The 18232-nt window shown below is 40.7% G+C and overlaps 1 protein-coding gene across 2 annotated transcripts in view; it reads left to right on the forward strand.

The window, feature by feature from the left end:
• prkci (protein kinase C, iota) overlaps positions 1–13932 on the forward strand; it is a 30249-nt gene extending 16317 nt beyond the window's left edge. Inside the window, exons 8-18 of one of the 2 annotated variants that reach the window (XM_079225513.1) lie at positions 952–1007; positions 1930–2106; positions 4416–4513; positions 5537–5623; positions 5723–5858; positions 6006–6093; positions 9172–9297; positions 9805–9884; positions 10237–10326; positions 11917–12032; positions 12141–13932. In XM_079225513.1, coding sequence (XP_079081639.1) covers positions 952–1007; positions 1930–2106; positions 4416–4513; positions 5537–5623; positions 5723–5858; positions 6006–6093; positions 9172–9297; positions 9805–9884; positions 10237–10326; positions 11917–12032; positions 12141–12228 — 1142 coding nt within the window. In that variant the 3' untranslated portion in view covers positions 12229–13932. The remainder of the gene's footprint in view (positions 1–951; positions 1008–1929; positions 2107–4415; positions 4514–5536; positions 5624–5722; positions 5859–6005; positions 6094–9171; positions 9298–9804; positions 9885–10236; positions 10327–11916; positions 12033–12140) is intronic. The other variant, XM_079225514.1, reaches the window with a different exon arrangement.
• Positions 13933–18232: the final 4300 nt, after the last annotated feature.

The raw sequence follows: 18232 nt of genomic DNA on the forward strand, positions 1-18232 counted from the left end.
TTATTTTGTCTCAATTGGCTTGTTTCCTGCAGCTTATGACCAATGCTCTTAAAAGATAAGGCTGCCGTTATTGTTATATTTTGTTATTGTCAACAAATACTGTAGCCAAGCCCAACCAATTTGCTTCATTTGTTTGGAAGATGAGAATCTTTAAACACAGATCACCAACATATGTTTAATTTAAAAGAATGGCTAAAACAGGAGCATCCTGGTAGCTGAGTGGTTAACATGCTGACCTACTTCTAGCTGTCGACCTTTGTTGCATGCCCTACCCCTCAGTCTACACATGTTGCCTGTCTCTCCACACTGTCAGCTATCAAATACAGGCGGCAACAACAACAAAAAGCATGTTTTTTAGCAGATGTTACTCAAACAGGAATGTTTTTGTTTGCGTGTTTTATTTACGGTGTTTGTGGCACTCAAAATAAACTATAGAGCCCATCGTGTGTTTATCGTAATAAAGGAACATGTCGCTCTGTGCAACCCAGACTACAAGTTGGGTCAGCTGCATGTGGGGTTTACCTACAGCAGCAGACTTAAGTCCAGTCAGGTGGTTGAGAGGCTGACTGGAATGAGAGGGCTTAAGGTCGCTGTTGCTGCTGTCAGTGAGGCAGTTGAAACGCCTTCCACCATAGATACTCACAGGCCACCAGGAAAGTTCTGGAAACATTTGGATGCAGATATCTTTGTTTAAGTCTGCTTTAAAATGCATCTTTGTAGATTATTAGGATTTGAATGATCACAAGTACAACATGAAATTACATTATACTTATTATTTTAAATACTGTGTCAAGGGTGGGTACAATCTGAGAGAAACGACTGCAGGGCTGTGAACAAAGCGTGTGACTGTCTCTCACCTACTTTCTCTCCTTCTCCCTTCTTTCCTATATTTTTTTCTCTCCTCTGCCTCCCCCTCTCCTTCTGTCTATCTGTCACTTTCTCCTCTTGCAGGCCCTCCAGATAAAGGCTCCAGAGAAAGCTTGCCTTTCGATGGGAAAGAGAAAGAGGTGAAAATCTTTTCAAACAGTCTTGATGGGTGATTCATCGTCTGTCAATCGCGTGCGTGCGTGCAGGCAGGCATGAGTGTGTAGAGCGAGAGATCAGTGCTTTTTGTGTGAGAAGATGGAGAGAAAGAATAAAATCACCTGTAATTGGAAGCAGTTTTTTTTGCCATTGTGTACATTTGTGTTGTCCTTCTTACACCTGCTGTGCATGTGTGATATAGAGTGCATGCAGACGTAGGCAACCTTGCAGTGGTGTGGGTATTGATTTCCTTTGGTGGAGCTAATAAAGTAACCTTTTATCACAGCTCTTAACACCCGAGGCTGATTAATGGCCAGGTATGTAGTTTGGGGGGAGGGTTGTTGGTAAGGGCAGGATTGACAAAAAAGGATCGAGTTGGACATAGATAGAAGAAGATAAGAGGGCAAGCCAAATGATCTTATCTTCGGTTCCATGTTGACTCTGGGGATGGGGGTTGTCACGTGGAGGGAGGTTAGATGGATACGTAGTGGAAACGGTTCACTTACAGAACAGATTACAGGAGAGGAGAAGAGAGAGGAAGATAGGTGAGGAAATGGTGAAGATTGTAATCGGGTTTACAGAGAAGTAGGACTAATACAACGAGCGCTTAATCTGATAGAGGCAGCAAGATGGTATTTAATAAAGACAAAAAAGTCATTACTGAGATTCACTTTGAAAAAGTGGTGCAGTTAAAAACCTAATTTACAAACCACTCAAAGGAAATCACCCTTGTGTGCAAACCAAATCACCAGCTCTATCAATATTTCATTAAAAAAAAACTGTTGATGATGGCTGATGTTCTGAGATGTTGCATGATAAGTTGTCGCAGAGTTGACTTCACGTTATGTTGTTTGCCGTTTGTATGACGGACTTTCACGCGCGCCCTCCCTGTTGATTACCCCATAGGCGCGGAGCAGTAGCGACCCGGGGAAATCGCCGTGCAGCCTGGGCCTGGCAGACTTTGATCTTCTGAGGGTGATCGGCCGAGGCAGCTACGCCAAGGTGCTGTTGGTGCAGTTGAAGAAGACGGAGCGCATCTACGCCATGAAGGTGGTGAAGAAAGAGCTGGTCAATGACGATGAGGTAAACAACACCAGAGTATGGCCAACCATCAGTCAAAAATGTTGGCACTGTAACAGTTGTCGGTGAGCCTTTGCGTGGACTCTGACGCAGAGAGTTGGTGGATTTTGATTAAAGGTATATTTTTACTTTTTATTTGGTTATAATTGGAGATTGGTTTGATAGACGATCATTTTGGATCCAATTCCGTGCCCAACGAATCCCACATCGAATTTCTCATTCACAATCTCTCTTGGATATTCTCTTTTGCCTCTTTTTCACACTACAGGCGTCTACAAAGAAAAAAAAGCTGGTGAGGTATACAAACACGTGCTAACTCAGTGACACGGTTGTTAACAAGACTGACTTACTGAACATGGCGGAAAGCCTCAAACCATAACTTAAACCATGGGTATTTTATGACCTAACCGTTCCAAAGAGTCTATATACTTTACCGAAGTCCACTTTGAAATGCACTGTTTGTGGAAGGGGACTCACAAGTCCCATGCTTAATGTTTTTCCTCATAGCAAAAAGAAAAATGAGTCAGTACATGGTTAATGAATATCACAGAGCAGTGTATATAGAGTGAACGAAAAAAACTAATTGAAAAAAAGATGTCTTCATTCCCCAAACAAACTACCCCAAAAGATTCAATAAGGGATTCAAAAGGATTTTGATTGAATAAAATGTGATCAAGCTGACCTGACCCGCCAGATGGATTGTGACACAGAACCATCTGAGAAGCTGTCCTTGGAAACTTTGGAAAAGGGCAAGCGTTTTCTAAAAATACTTGACAGTGATTGGATGAACCATCTGTCAATCAAACTCTTGCCTTCAACGTCATTCTTTGCTCTTTGAAAGAAATTGTAAGTTCTGATATAACTGATGCTATTGGAGCATCTACGCTAACCGTGATTGGTTGGTGCTCTGGTTTACCGGACAGAAACTCATTACTTGAAACCGGACTAGATGGTTTTTCATGTGTTATGTTATATGTGATCTTGTGTCATCACAAGAATCCAGCGGCTGTGCGAGGTACCACTTACTGTCAATGAGACTTTTGCATTTTTTGTATCTATACATGCAGTCTAAAGGTATGTTTGAGAGTGAATTTAGCATGAACTAGTTCAAGATCAAAGACAAAAATCATCCCAGCGACTTCTCCACTGCTGAGGTTTGAACACAATTGTCAAAATATCATACAAAATGATCATAACTGCTGTTTCCACTGCTGCCAGTTTTTGTGTCTGCAAAAAGGACACGATAAGACCTTTTCCAGAGCTGCAACTAACTAACTATTATTTTCAGTATGGATTAATCAATCAACTATTTTCTCAATTGTTTGATTGTTTTTACTCAAACATTATCATCATCTTCAGATATCTTGTTTTATCCGACCAATAGTCCAAATTCTAAATATATTAAAATTACAGAGACCGAAAATCTAACAAAAGCAAATCCTCATATTGGATAGGCTGGAATCAGATAATAATTGGTATTATTTCTTTAAAAAAAACTTAAACAATTTACAAATTATGAAAATATATAATGATGTCAATTAACTTATCAATTAATCAACTAATCACTTCAGTTTTAGATTTTTATACCATCTTACTTATTTGTTAATCAAGTGACTTGTAACAACGACAACAACTTGTATATGAGATGCACCGGCCATCTTCTTTAGAGATTTAAAGGTGTATGTCTACATCTCATGAGCATAATTGTCTCTTTTTTAAGTACGTCCAGTGTGACAATAACACAGCAACTCCATCTACTGAGATGAGAGAATAGTTGATAGTGAAGTCATACGTCTTCTGTCACTGCCATGTATAATTAATGCAATTAGCACAATCGATTGGAGCTGTTAGTCATGGCACATGGAAGAGTTGTGTCATGTCATTGAACACCCGCCTTGTGTATCTTGTCTGAAGCACTTTGAGTTCAGTTGACAGAACTCTTCCAAGCCATCAGTCTCTCTAAGACGGTGTAGATAAACCATCATGTCATCAGAAATTGATCTCACATGTAGCAGCACAGCCAGAGGCAATGGGAGTAGTTAGCCTTGATTAGACGCACTTAACGTGATTGACAAACTGACAAGTGCCTTTCGATCAATGTTGAAGTGTCCTGCTGTCCCCTTCCTGTCCGTGTCCAGACATATTTTCATCCAGCCATCGATAGAGACCTGCTTACTGGCCGCAGCCCATCCTGGTCTCTATCTGTACGGGATGGTCGATCAAGCACTGTGCTTATTCAGCTTTCAGAAGTATTTCGTCAGAATGGTCTCTGATTTACACCTGGGTTGTGTATTTGTGTCTTTCTCTCTCAGGACATCGACTGGGTTCAAACAGAAAAGCACGTTTTTGAGCAGGCCTCCAATTACCCCTTCCTGGTCGGCCTCCATTCCTGTTTTCAGACAGAAAGCAGGTGAGCGCGTCTCTCCTGTTTGAGTCATTCAGTTTCTTCAAGGCGTGGGAAAAGTCAGTCCTAACCCTCTGTCTAATTTTGACATGTTTTAGAATTATTAAAAAATGTATTGAAAGGTCGTTCAAGAATGCAACTGATTACAGAAGAAGCCTTATCATAACAAATCATACCCAAATGTCAATCTGTTTGTCAGTGTATCACAACACGATACAAGTGTTTCAATGTGACGCATAAGAGCATTTTCTCGCCCACTGCTGCTGTGGTTCAGGTCCATAGACCAAAAAGTCTAAGTGTGGTCATGGTCATCTCCATCATGGTTAAGGTGCCTGAAAACTTGGTTATAAATCATTAGTATTTCTTTGTAACATTGGGGTTAAAATAAATACATTATCATTATTATTATTATTATTATTATTATTTGTTCACAGTTGAACTCTCAAAAACTGCTTTATCCGGACAGTGTTGGTGTAGTTTGATCAGATTTGAATGACAGCAACACAATCAAAGACCCACACAACTGTCATTATATTTTTGTTCAAAGTCTTGATTGGTGCAAAGAAGTTACACACTATAACTGGTCCCTGTGCACCTCACTTGTTTTTATGTTGATGCTCTGTTTTACTGTTGTTTATATCTTTTATGCTTATCTTTTACCCTGTATTATTTTATTGTAATTGTAAGGCGACCTTGGGTGCCTTGAAAGGCGCCTCCAAATTGAATGTATTATTATTATTATTATTATTATTATTATTATTACATCATACTATTACAACTTACAAAGAAAAATCTCATTTGGAGTACCAAATTGCACCAAGCTCCTGAAAATTAGATACTTTTATTACACCCTTTATTTATTTTTTATATGAATGTTAAAAAAGAAATAGAGATAAAATGTGTAAAACATAATCTGAGGTGAATAAACTCCCTGGTTAATAACTTATACTTGGAGAAACAGTGTGTGTTCATCACATATTGCTAATTGAAAAAAATATAAACCTCCTTAACGTTTGCGCCTTTTTACAGACTGTTCTTTGTTATTGAATATGTGAACGGTGGAGATCTAATGTTCCACATGCAGAGACAAAGGAAACTCCCAGAAGAACACGCCAGGTAGAGTCACACATTTTGTCTCGCGTCTAATTAAAAGGAATAAGATTGAAGTCACGTTGTGTCTTTTTTTTAATCATGTGATGTTGAATACTCTTTCAGATTCTACTCCGCAGAGATCAGTCTGGCGCTCAACTACCTCCACGAACGAGGAATCATCTACAGAGATCTGAAGCTCGACAACGTGCTGCTGGACTCTGAAGGACACATCAAACTGACAGACTACGGCATGTGCAAGGTATGGATTGCGGTTGACTGTATGGAAAATTAAAGCTCTAATGAAACCACAAATATCTTTGGATGAAAGCCCCTACAAAGTTGCATAGGTGTACGCTTACAGCCCTCTGAGACAATCTCACAGCTGATGATCTTTTTGTTTTTGCAGGAGGGCTTGAGACCGGGCGATACAACAAGCACGTTCTGTGGTACACCCAATTACATCGCCCCCGAAATACTTAGAGGAGAGGATTATGGTGAGACCTGCAACACACAAGCACCTACTAGAAATGCCATCCTTTTATTTGCTATGAGACAATATGGGAAGGGTTATGCAGTAATGTCGGGGATGCTGCTCTGTCATGATTGAGGATGCTACATGGTGCAAACTACTTGAGAAGTCTTCATCAAATACATTTACATAGAATAAGATTAGAAAAATAAATTAAAATTTAGCACAATCTCTGCAGCAAAACAATGAGCAACAAGTGCTATAATTGAGTAAATAGACAAAGAAATCAAGAACGTAAAAAGCTAAAGAAAATATTAAATACATACAAAAGGCAACAAAGTAATCTTAGAAGCAATTGTGACATCCTCTGAATTTATTCTGAACATTCATTATTATATATTAACTCAATATTTATAGTGTATTGGTCAACAACGATGTGGGCAAGGATGACTAACATGTATGAATCAGAACAGTGTTCATATGTAACAACCATTAAGAACAAAGTTTAAGCATAGTCTATCGTGCTGGATGTAGACATATCTATAAATACAATACAATGAAAATAGAACAGCATCTCCATGGTTACTAAAAGAGGCAGCAATGGGATCCACTGTTAAAAGATTGGACCAGTGTTTTGCATGTGAGTTAGTACAATAAAATAGTATACTTTATTGTAAAAGAAAAAAAGGCCTTCAGAAAACTCTTACATTACACAACAATACATGTTTCTACCACTAAAAGCTCTGTACATGCATGTACAACATCCCTGTTGGACGCTCTGTAATAGTTAGACCCACCACGGTACTTCACACAATCCATTTGTCTTCTTAATAGAAAATGAAAACAAGCAATGTTTGCTTTTCAATGAAGACAAAGTGTTGAGTTTATCTGATAAATAATACAATTAAGCCTTATCAATTCCACATGTGCAACTGATTCTTGCATGGGTCCTGTTTAGCCAGTGACCAATTATAATTATTTTTTATTTATTAAGTGTTTACCAACAAAATAATAAACCAAAATGAGTCCACACGCGTTTTCACTGTCTTTAGAAGGTTTGGAATATGCAAGAAATCAGTTTTTTTCATTCCGTTTTTTCATTGAGCCCTGACGCTAACAAATATCTTGTCAAACCTGTTATCTTTATAACATTATTGTGTTGTGATGCTCATCTTATTTTCAGGTTGTAGTTACAACCTTTGAATCGCCTTGTTGTTGAAATGTGATACAAATAAACTTGCCTTGCCTACAGGTTGTGAACAGTAATTAATTAGGCTGCTACAAACAATTATAATTATACTGTTTATACTTTCTCAATAATACAATAATAAGTTGTAATTGTTTTAATAATAATAATAATACATTAATTTTATATAGCGCTTTTCAAAATGCTCAAAGACGCTTTACATGGGACAGAGACAAACAGAACAAAACAAAAAAAAGATAGACAATAGAGCAAACAAACCGAACATCCCCGGCACAAAAGAAAACTGGAGAAGCTGTGCAGAATGAGTCCTGTAGTGGAGGGTAAGGAGCAGGGGCTAGCAGGTGAAGGCGAGTTTGGAGAGGTGGGCCTTGAGGGCCCGCCCGATTGAAGACATGGTGGGAGCCCGACGGATGTGAACGGGGAGGACGCACCAGAGGAGGGGGTGGTGCAACAGCTGAAGGCCCTGTCACGCCAGGTCCGGCGCCCGGTCCTGATGGTCTCCAGAATGCTCTGTGGCTGCAACGGGGCCGACGGAGAAGTCCCAGTGCCCCGATGGTCGAGACGAACAGAGGAGCAAAGAAGCTGTTGAGCTGGAGGAGCCACGAGGTGGAGTACTGCAGAACCATGCCAGCCCAGAGCAGCAGCAAGGACAGGAGTGTCCAGGAGGGAGCCGGTTGGCTCGTCGACAGCCGTCGGCCAGCGAGAGACCACCGGCCAACCAGCTAGTTGTCCAGGGAGTAGACGGTAGCCATGAAGCGCAGGTGAAGCAACAGGCACGTCAAGACAATCCACAGCAGGCAGGTGATCGGAGCAGGACAGTCGAGAGGCCATCCAGGCAACGCGCCTGAGAGCAGTAGCATGGACATGGTATCAGCAGGGAGCCGGCTGACTTGTCGGTAACCACCAGCTAGCGAGAGACCGTCAGTTAGCCAGTTAGTTGTCCAGGAAGTAGACGGTAGCAGACTAGAGCAGGTGCAAGCAGGTAAGCAAACAAATCCAGGACGAAACGTTGCAGTAGAAAGTAGAGTACGTTGAATGAACTTAACTACTCTGATAAATAAATAATACGGTACAAAAAAAAACAAAAAACAAAACAAACAAAAATGGTGCCAGACAGAACGGCGTTAGTACTCGCCAGCGTACCCGTTACCTAGCAACTAATGACTGTTTTAGTCATTGCTTTGCTCCTGTGCTGCTACTCCTGTCTGCTTCTGCATCTCCTGCATGCTAACCGCCATCTGCTATACGCCGTTTGTGGAAAAGTACCTCATACATTACATTACATTTAGCTAACGCTTTTATTCAAAGCGACTTACATTTCTACACCATAGATGCAGCAACGGGGAGCAATTTGTACAACCACGCTTCACAAACATCCAAACTATCCCTGGTTATTAAGTTCACCTCATACGTTTTGATAATGGAAAGGATTCAATACTGGTTTGAATTTGATAAAAAAGATGTCAAACCCATTCCTATGTGCTATTTTGAAAATAGATCTAAAGATATAATGAAAGATAATTGGTAAATAATGAAACAGTTACAACATATCACCTGTGTTATATTTCGGTATGCTTTTGTTCAGCCCTAATTGGCTTGATCTGAAAAACATTTAGCAAGTATGAGATTTGTTGTCAAGAGGTAAAAGGATGCAACAATACTGCTATTATGCTTTTATAGTGGGAGTGGTTGCTATAGTAACCCTTGAATTCTGGCGGAATTTGTGCGAATAATAAAGTATATGAGTGTGTGTACGGTGCTTTAACATGCACACTTATTGCAAATGTATACTTTGTTTTTGTTGCTCTATTAATGATGAATGTTTAAAATATCCGTGCTCTATGTCCCCTTCTGGTCATAAATAGGATTCTAACATACATGTGTGTGTGTCTTCAGGGTTCAGTGTGGACTGGTGGGCGCTGGGCGTGCTAATGTTTGAGATGATGGCTGGCCGGTCGCCCTTCGATATCGTCGGGAGCTCTGACAACCCAGACCAGAACACAGAAGACTACCTCTTCCAAGGTCTCACACACACACACACACGGACACGCACACACACACGCGCGCAAAAACAAACACATACACGCGCAAAAACAAACACACACGCGCGCAAACACAAACACAGCTAAGATTTATAACTGGAGGGAAAAAACAGCACAGTGGAAGCATGCAACACCTTTTGTATTGACACCTTTCCAATGGCCACTTCTCCCAGTACCAGGCGCATGCCATCTGTTACAGGGAACTGTGTGAATGCATGCCGTTATTTCATTGTAAACACTGTTTCAAAATGTGTCCGTGTTTTCTTATAACAGCCAGAACAGTGTGGGATGGACAGGGATGAAAATGTTACTGAAGTCACAGACAGTTTAATCAAAAGCCATTGACACTTCATTGAAAGGCTGTATATATGTTCAACATGAGTATACCCAACAGGATTGAACTCATAACTGCAGCAGTGTCAGTGCCATCTTCTGTCCTTTAAGACTCAAGAGACTGTTCCCCCTCCTTTTCTCTCACATCCTGCAGTAATATTGGAAAAACAGATCCGAATCCCCCGCTCATTGTCAGTCAAAGCCGCCAGCGTCCTCAAGGGCTTCCTCAACAAGGTAAGAAGGGGTCAGACGGGCCTGTATCAATCTTAAAACAATGTTGAATCCCGATGGCTCTTGAGAGTGACATTATTACGGCCTTCGTGGGAGTCAACTGCCATTGCTCACTGTCTTGCATTCTTCTTTTTTCCACCCCCGTCCTTCTGTATCTCCATGTGGCTCTTGTATCTTTTCACCTATCCATAATATCCATATCCATCAACAAAATCCACTCTTCTTTTCCACCGTTCTTCCAAATTCTCTCCTTTCTCACCCTCTCCACTTTTCTTGCTCGTCTGATATTTTTCGCCGCTTCCTCCCCCATCTTTACATACCGTCTCTCACCCTCCTCTCGCCCTCACTCCCACAGGATCCCAAGGAGCGTCTAGGCTGCCACCCTCAGACGGGCTTTGACGACATCTCGGGTCATCCATTCTTCCGGAACGTCGATTGGGACCTTGTGAGTCACTCACTTTTATTCTCTCCATGTTTCCCGCGCTCTTCTACTTACCTTGTGTTGCCTTGATCGTCACCTTAATCACCTGAATAAATCCAAATGAAGAAAATCAGTTGACTCCATGGAGCAATTCAGAATCACTTCTAGGAATCTCACTGAAAGTTAAACTCGAACTAAAAATACTCAGTTATTTATGAAGCTTCCTGTTCTCAGTTTCAACATGAGTAAAAGTAATATGTGTGAATGACATTCCTGTTTTATGAGAGACAGAAGTGTAAAATTAAACAAAGGTATGTTGCTGTCAACACATTCAAAAGACTGACAGGCTTATCTAGACCTAATTTAAGTTGGGTTGCAACCCCCAATTATTTCCCTTATTTCTCTTGATTATTTGTTTGATTCGACTCTCAGAAACTCAAACACAAAAGTATTACATTTTCAATTACAAATCCACACTTTTGAGAAGCCGGAACCAACAATAATTTTTTACATTTTCACTGAGAAAATGTATGGACAACTAGTTTGACCATCCATTATCAGCAAATTGTAAAAAAAAATGTCATACAGAAAATATTTTGCTAATTGCACAGAGGTAAAAGCCGAGGATATGATTTACCAATAAAAAAATTAAAAAAATCACATTTCATCTTTGGCTTGAGACTGACACCATTTGAATTTAATATTATGCTGCATATTACTTTAAATAAGCTGGAAAGCCAGTCCATTAAATAATATATACATAAATAAAAGAAAAACAAACAGTTTGCCATCTGTTGTTAGGGATTAGAAGAGCATGTACTTTTATTTATTCATATATTTATATTTGTATATGTGTTTTAAAGAAAATAAAACTCCGTACACGTGTAAATGATCAGGCACATTTTAGTCTCTTCTCAGACGGACAAATGACCTTTACAAAAGGACAGACAGACAGACAGACAGGGCAGCTCGCCAGGGATCACAATGACCTCTTTTTCCCTGTTTGGTCTGGAGCAACGACCCAGTAGTCGGTCAGAGTGTCTGGAGGGATCAGCTTACACCCCTCCTACCTCCCTCCCTTCTCTGTCACATGCGCACACACACACACACACACACACACTACCCTTAATATTAGCCCTGCAGTGCACCTGTTGGCCTACAGGCGGAGCATTCTTACAGACACATGAGGCGCTGTGAGTTAGCTCTACACTGAGATGTAATCTGAGGCACTAAGGTGCTGAGTGCAAGTGCGTCATCAAGGTTTTAGTCACTGTTTTAAATGGCTCGTTGGGCTGAAGTATTTGTTAATGGAATCTCTGGTGGGGTGAAGACCAAAGAAGGATTTGAGTGTCCTTTTTCAATGCATTTTATATAAGTCAAAGAAAAAGTGAATATAAGCAGCACAATTTCCGAGAGCCTAAACAGCTTGTTCTGCCTGACCAACAGTCCAAAATCCAAGGATATTTATTGACCGTAATAAATGACAAGGAATGTTTGCAGATGAATTGCCTTTCGATCTTCTATCGTCAATATCACTCAGTTAAATATTGATTTAATGTGTTTTGGCCGATACGGTCGTAAAGTTCTCACCTGTTTCCTGTGTTGTTATTTCAGCTGGAGCAGAAACAGGTGGTCCCTCCTTTCAAGCCCAACATCTCAGGGGAATTCGGATTGGACAACTTTGACGCCCAGTTCACCAACGAGCCCATCCAGCTCACGCCTGATGATGAGTGAGTCCCCATTTTATATCTCTTTTTCTTTGTCTTCCAATAAATATACATAGTGGCATTTTCACTTAAAAAAAACTAAACAAATCTCTTTTCTTTATCTTTCTTTAGCGATGTGGTCAAGAAGATCGACCAGTCTGAGTTTGAAGGATTCGAGTACATCAACCCACTCCTGATGTCGGCGGAGGAGTGTGTGTGAGGGGACGTGACATCTGTGCTCATAGACACCACACACACACACACACACACACACACAGACATGCACGCGTCACGTGGCGTCTCAGTGTCTTCAAGCTGCATGGTTACGAGACAACCCGGCAACATCAACCTTCTGTTAGAGGGCTGCACATGCACAGTAGAATGCTTATTTGCCAAAACCAGTCTCACACTCTGCCATTTATAACCACTTGCCCTTAAGCCTACCTTCTTTTCTTTTTTTTTCATTCTTTTTATATCATGTAAATCTGCACTGATATTGATTTTCTCATCGGGGCCTCTTTATCGGTAGCCAACGAGGCTACAAAGTTCTTCCAAGGTTGCTGTATGTTGGGGGATGAGGCGCAGCCCCTGACGGATGAACTGAACATCCTTTCCTTCCAGCTGGTGGGGTGTCTTCAATGCATATTTTATTTGTACATATATGAATCTTCTATAAATATTAGACAAGGCCTTTTTAGCTTCAAGCCAGTCGGACAAAACTGACAACTTAATCACCTTTAAAGACATTTTGGATTCAGCTTTGTCGCAACTTCCCTACTGTAGACGAAAGAAGAATCATAACACTAGCCTTTAAACAAACAAAAAAAGATACAAAATCTATATATTTTTCTCATGTTTTATTTAACATCATTATATATGTTCTAATGTGTCACATGTCCAGCCAGAGTAACAACCAAAAGGTTCAGGCTTTGTTGTTTTTGATGAAAATACAACCTCTGGAAACCAGAAGGTGTCTACTTCAAGTCCCTTCTCCCAAGAATGAAGGAACGTATGTCAGCAGCATCCAACCAACACTAATAATGAGTTAAGACTCTCAAACTGTGAATAAAAGAGCCCGCAGTGCTGGGAAATGGGCCGAAATAGAAGCACATCATATCTGAACGCTGGAGCGCAGGTTACATTTTACTGTGCAGACCATCCATGAAATATACATTCACACAGGACCAAAATAACATTTGTTTTTCTTGCTGGTACGAATTGGAAGGTACAGTATACATACAGAGCTTTGCTGTCCCAGGTCAGAGAATTTATATATTCCGATTTTTGTCTTTTTGCTCATTTTTAATGCTATGCTTTTCTGAAATGAATGGTCTGTCACTTTTTTTTTTTTTTTTCTTTTCTTTTGTTTACTTTCTCCATTCCATGTATGTCTTTCATTGTAAATCAAAATACTGATTGTTTAAGTGAGAGATCGGTCAGAAGCCACAACACAGTATTTACTGTAAACAGTGTCTGCTTCATTTTTAACATATATACCATTACATGAATTAGATATATTGTAAAACTGATTTAAAGCATATAAAGGCTGCGTAGAGTCGTTCTCTACTACCTGACTGTAACGACACTAAGTGATGGTGAGTGAAACTCCAGACTGTGAAGCTTATCACTACTTGGAAAATGTTTTGGCTTCACGTGGTGACTAGAGGAACTCATTCATCTGTTACACATGTTACTTTAGCTTTTTTCGTTCTTTTTTTGTGAATCGGATTTCAATTTGATTCTCTTTTTTTATTTTTATCACTACATTGATTCCAAAAAGTTACTGGGTGAATCCAATGAAAACACTATTTGTTGTATTTGTTGTGTTTTGGGGGATGTTTACCACCCAGAGGACTCTGCTGACATGTATTATTAGTGTGCAAAGAAAAAAAACACAGACGGTAAAATAAACATTTTATTTCTCTCCCTGTGGTAATATGTGCTTGTGTCAGTGTGGGTATGTCAATCATTTAAAGAGTGCTGTTCAGCTGAGAATATCCACATGAATTTTCATGATAATCCATCCAGTAGTTGTTCAGTCCGGACCAAAGTGGTGAATCATCATCCATAGGGCCACTTTGGTAGAGTGGTTAAAAGACCCTGCCTTTTAAGAATTGTAACCAAAGACTGTGAGGTGATGCATACTATCAGTTCTACTAAAAAAAAAAAAAATTTGGCAATGAATGGTGCACCATTGAAATCATGCAAATGCATGCCTGTCTGAACAAACTCGCACCATCAGGCTTGTGATGGTTTTACTGCTGAGACCAGACCTGAGCGCTCAGACCCACATGGGCGTCTGGAGAATAGGGAATTAGGCTTGAGTCTTTAAGCTTGAGCTGTTCCACTCCAGCTGCTTGTGTCTACGCCGGCCACGTGACTACCGCCTGGCTTTTAGAAAGCCCTCGGTGTACCCAGGGGTTAAAAGGTCATTGACGCCATTGCCCTCCCCTCTGCCGCTCACAGTGCTGAGCACTGAGAGGTGAAAAATAAAAGGGTCGTGGAAATGATGATGTGTCAGAAATAATAAAACGGATTGATTTCTGTGCAGCAATAAGTCGCACAATGGTGGTTAGAAACCGATTGTGTGAGGCTTATTTCATATCCCGCCCCACTAAACCATTGTCTATTGTCTCAATTGAACCAGATTTTGTGGGAAATTACCCCCCTTGTACTACTACACCAGTCAAATACAGCATTGCTGCACGCAGGACGAGGATAAATGTCTTTTCATAATTTTGTATTCCCATGATGGTATGTTTGACATTGTTCCCGTGCCCTCTCCGGTGCAGAACGAGGTACGCCTCCCCAGGCACTGTGGCTCCACATCACCCTGTGGAAGACACAGGGAAGACTAACCTTGTATAATTAATGATGTAAAACGGAGGAGGATTTGAAAAAAAACTCTTGTTTTAATTGTTCTTATCTTGTTGGGTGTTTTATTTTGTCCCTGAAGGGACTAATTAAGCAGCAGAAGAATCATACTTGGTGCTAAATGCGATCCCTTAGTAAAACACACACACACACACTGCAATTTAAGGTGGATAGTGTTCTACTTGGCACGGTGTCCAGGCTATCGCACTCAAGTTACCGGTCTTGACTGTACTACTGAGTAATGAGTTGTTCCTCAGCATCTATAGTTAAATATACTTGTAATGTAGCTTCAAATGGGTGCATTTTCTACTGAAGTGATTGTAATGATAGAGTGCGGGCATTTTGAGATCTACAAACACTTGTTTCATTAGGGGACACTTGAGATGATTCCTCATGGCCGCCACTTCAGAAACACCTACATACTGTATATGAATGAATGGGATGGACAAGTAGTAATCCTGCTGTGGTGACGTACAGTGACGAGAATACAAGAGAAACACAATTACCGGAAATAAACCAGCATTTATAAGATAAGAGAGGGTTCCCACTTTACAATGAAAGAAGATGTGTGTACAACTGATTATACAAAATAAAAACTTCAAAAACAAGAACCTTGAATGAGTAAAGCAATCACAGTGACAAAGGTAGGTATATTCTGTTGGATGTCAAGGAGATGTCTAGGAATCCCCTGCATGATGTATATACAGTGCATCCGGAAAGTATTCACAGCGCTTAACTTTTTCCACATTTTGTGATTACAGCCTTATTCCAAACTGGATTAAATTAATTTTTCCTCAACATATTTCACACAACACCCCATAATGACTAAGTGAAAAAGGTTTGGGGGAAATTTTTGCAAATCTATTAAAAATAAAGAACGAAAATATGACATGTACATAAGTATTCACAGCCTTTGCCATGACACTCAAAAATTGTGCTCAGGTGCATCTTGTTTCCACTGTTCATCCTTGAGATGTTTCTACAACTTGATTGGAGTCCACTTGTGCTAAATCCAGTTGATTTGACATGATTTAGAAAGGTACACACCTGTCTATAGCAGGTCCCACAGTTGACAGTGCATGTCAGAGAAACCAAGCAATGAAGTCCAAGGAATTGTCTGTAGACATCCAAGACATAATTGTATCGAGGCACAGATCTGGCGAATGGTATAAAAAAATGTCTGCAGCATTGAAGTTCCCAATGAGCACAGTGGCCTCCATCATCCGTACATGGAAGAAGTTTGGAACCACCAGGACTCTTCCTAGAGTTGGCCGCCCAGACAAACTGAGCAATCAGGGGATAAGGGCCTTCGTCAGGGAGGTGACCAAGAACCCAATGGTCCCTCTGACAGAGCTCCAGCGTTGCTCTATGAAGAGAGGAGAACCTTACAGAAGGACAACCATCTCTGCAGCACTCCACAAATCAGCCCTGTATGGTAGAGCGGCCAGACGGAAGCCACACCTCGGTAAAAAGCACATGACAGCCCGCGGAGTTTGCCAAAAGGCACCTGAAGGACTCTCAGACCGTGAGAAACAAAATGCTCTGGTCTGATGAAAGAAAGATTGAACTCTTTGGCCTGAATGCCAAGTGTCATGTCTGGAGGAAACCAGGCACTGTCCATCACCTGGCTAATACCATCCTACAGTGAAGCATGGCGGTGGCAGCATCATGCTGTGTGGATGTTTTCCAGCGGAAGGAACTGGGAGACTAGTCAGGATCGAGGGAAAGATGAATGCAGCAATTTACAGAGACATCTTCGATGAAAACCTGCTCTAGAGTGCTCTGGACCTCAGACTGGGGCGATGGTTCATGTTCCAACAGGACAACGACCCGAAGTACACAGCCAAGACAACAAAGGAGTGTCTTCGGGAAAACTCTGTGAAGGTCCTTGAGTAGCCCAGCCAGAGCCCTGACTTGAATCCGATTGAATATCTCTGGAAAGATCTGAAAATGGCTGTGCACCGACGCTCCCCATCCAACCTGATGGAATTTGAGAGGTTCTGCAAAGAAGAATGGGAGAAACTGCCCAGAAATAGGTTTGCCAATCTGGTAGCATCAAACCCAAGAAAGATTGAGGCTGTAATTGCTGCCAAGGGTGCTTCAACAAAGTATTGTGCAAAGGCTGTGAATACTTATGTACATGTTATATTTTCGTGCTTTATTTTTAATAGATTTGCAAGAATTTCCCAAAACCTTTTTTCACTTTGTCATTATGGGGTGTTGTGTGTAGAATGTTGAGGAAAAATAAGAATTTAATCCATTTTGGATTAAGGCTGTAACATTACAAAATGTGGTAAAAGTGAAGCGCTGTGAATACTTTCTGGATGCACTGTATCTGTCACATGTATGTTTGTCACTGTGGTTTCAACTGCCGATTGTTTTGTTTTTGTCCTTTTGGCATATGTTGTATTTCTGCAGAACACTAGTACAGATATTATAATACAGCATGTACATTGAAGTTACGAGGTTAGTTTTTCTGCATGGAGTACCTTTATTTGTATTACTTAAATCACATTCTGCTGATTATACTTACATCATTTTACAGTAAATGTATATAAGTGAAATGACATGAACTGACATTTTACTTATATTATTGAATACTTCCTCCACTAGTGGGTAATTGCTCTTCCTGTGAATACTGGTTATTAAGCAATCCCACTTTGGCACAACTCCAAAATTAGGTCAATATCTACAAGAAAAATGTATTTCAAAGTTCAGCAGAAGCAAAAGATACAAAGAAATACATGCAGAGTACTATCTAATTTTCTCAGTACTCAGCTTTTCTTTGATTCTACATGGACGAGACAACGTTTTAACCACGAATGACCTTCCTCGGGTGAAGCTTGCACCACGGTACAGAAACTCAATTGCCGGTTTATCAAATCAGAGACATACACAGAGGGCTGAACATGAGCTGACGGTCCGTCCCTAAATCCATTTGACACCTCAGACTTTGCGGTGAAGGTGTCGTGTGACCTCAGACCAGCACTTCAGCAAGCTGCGTTACCCTAAATTACAGATACAGCCATTGAACAACTGAGGACATATTTCAATATCCCACATTGATTCCAAACAGGATGCCTGAAAACGACAGTAAGGTGTCCGTCCCCAGGGCCCACTTAGTACTAAGTCCAGTAACAGTTAGACAGATTCTCGGCTAATGGAGAGGCTTATCAATATGCTTGTCTGTTACACTCTGTCTGTGAATCTCAGCTCTGAACCTCATTCTTCATCTTTTGGCTTTACCCCTAATGAGCTATCAGCGACGGTCACAATAGGGCAGATATGAGATTAATTTACTCCCCGCTGTACACAGTGATGTTATTACAGGAAAATCAATGTCCCTCTTG

Source organism: Taurulus bubalis (assembly GCF_910589615.1).
Source record: "Taurulus bubalis genome assembly, chromosome: 1".
Classification (NCBI taxonomy): Eukaryota; Metazoa; Chordata; class Actinopteri; order Perciformes; family Cottidae; genus Taurulus; species Taurulus bubalis.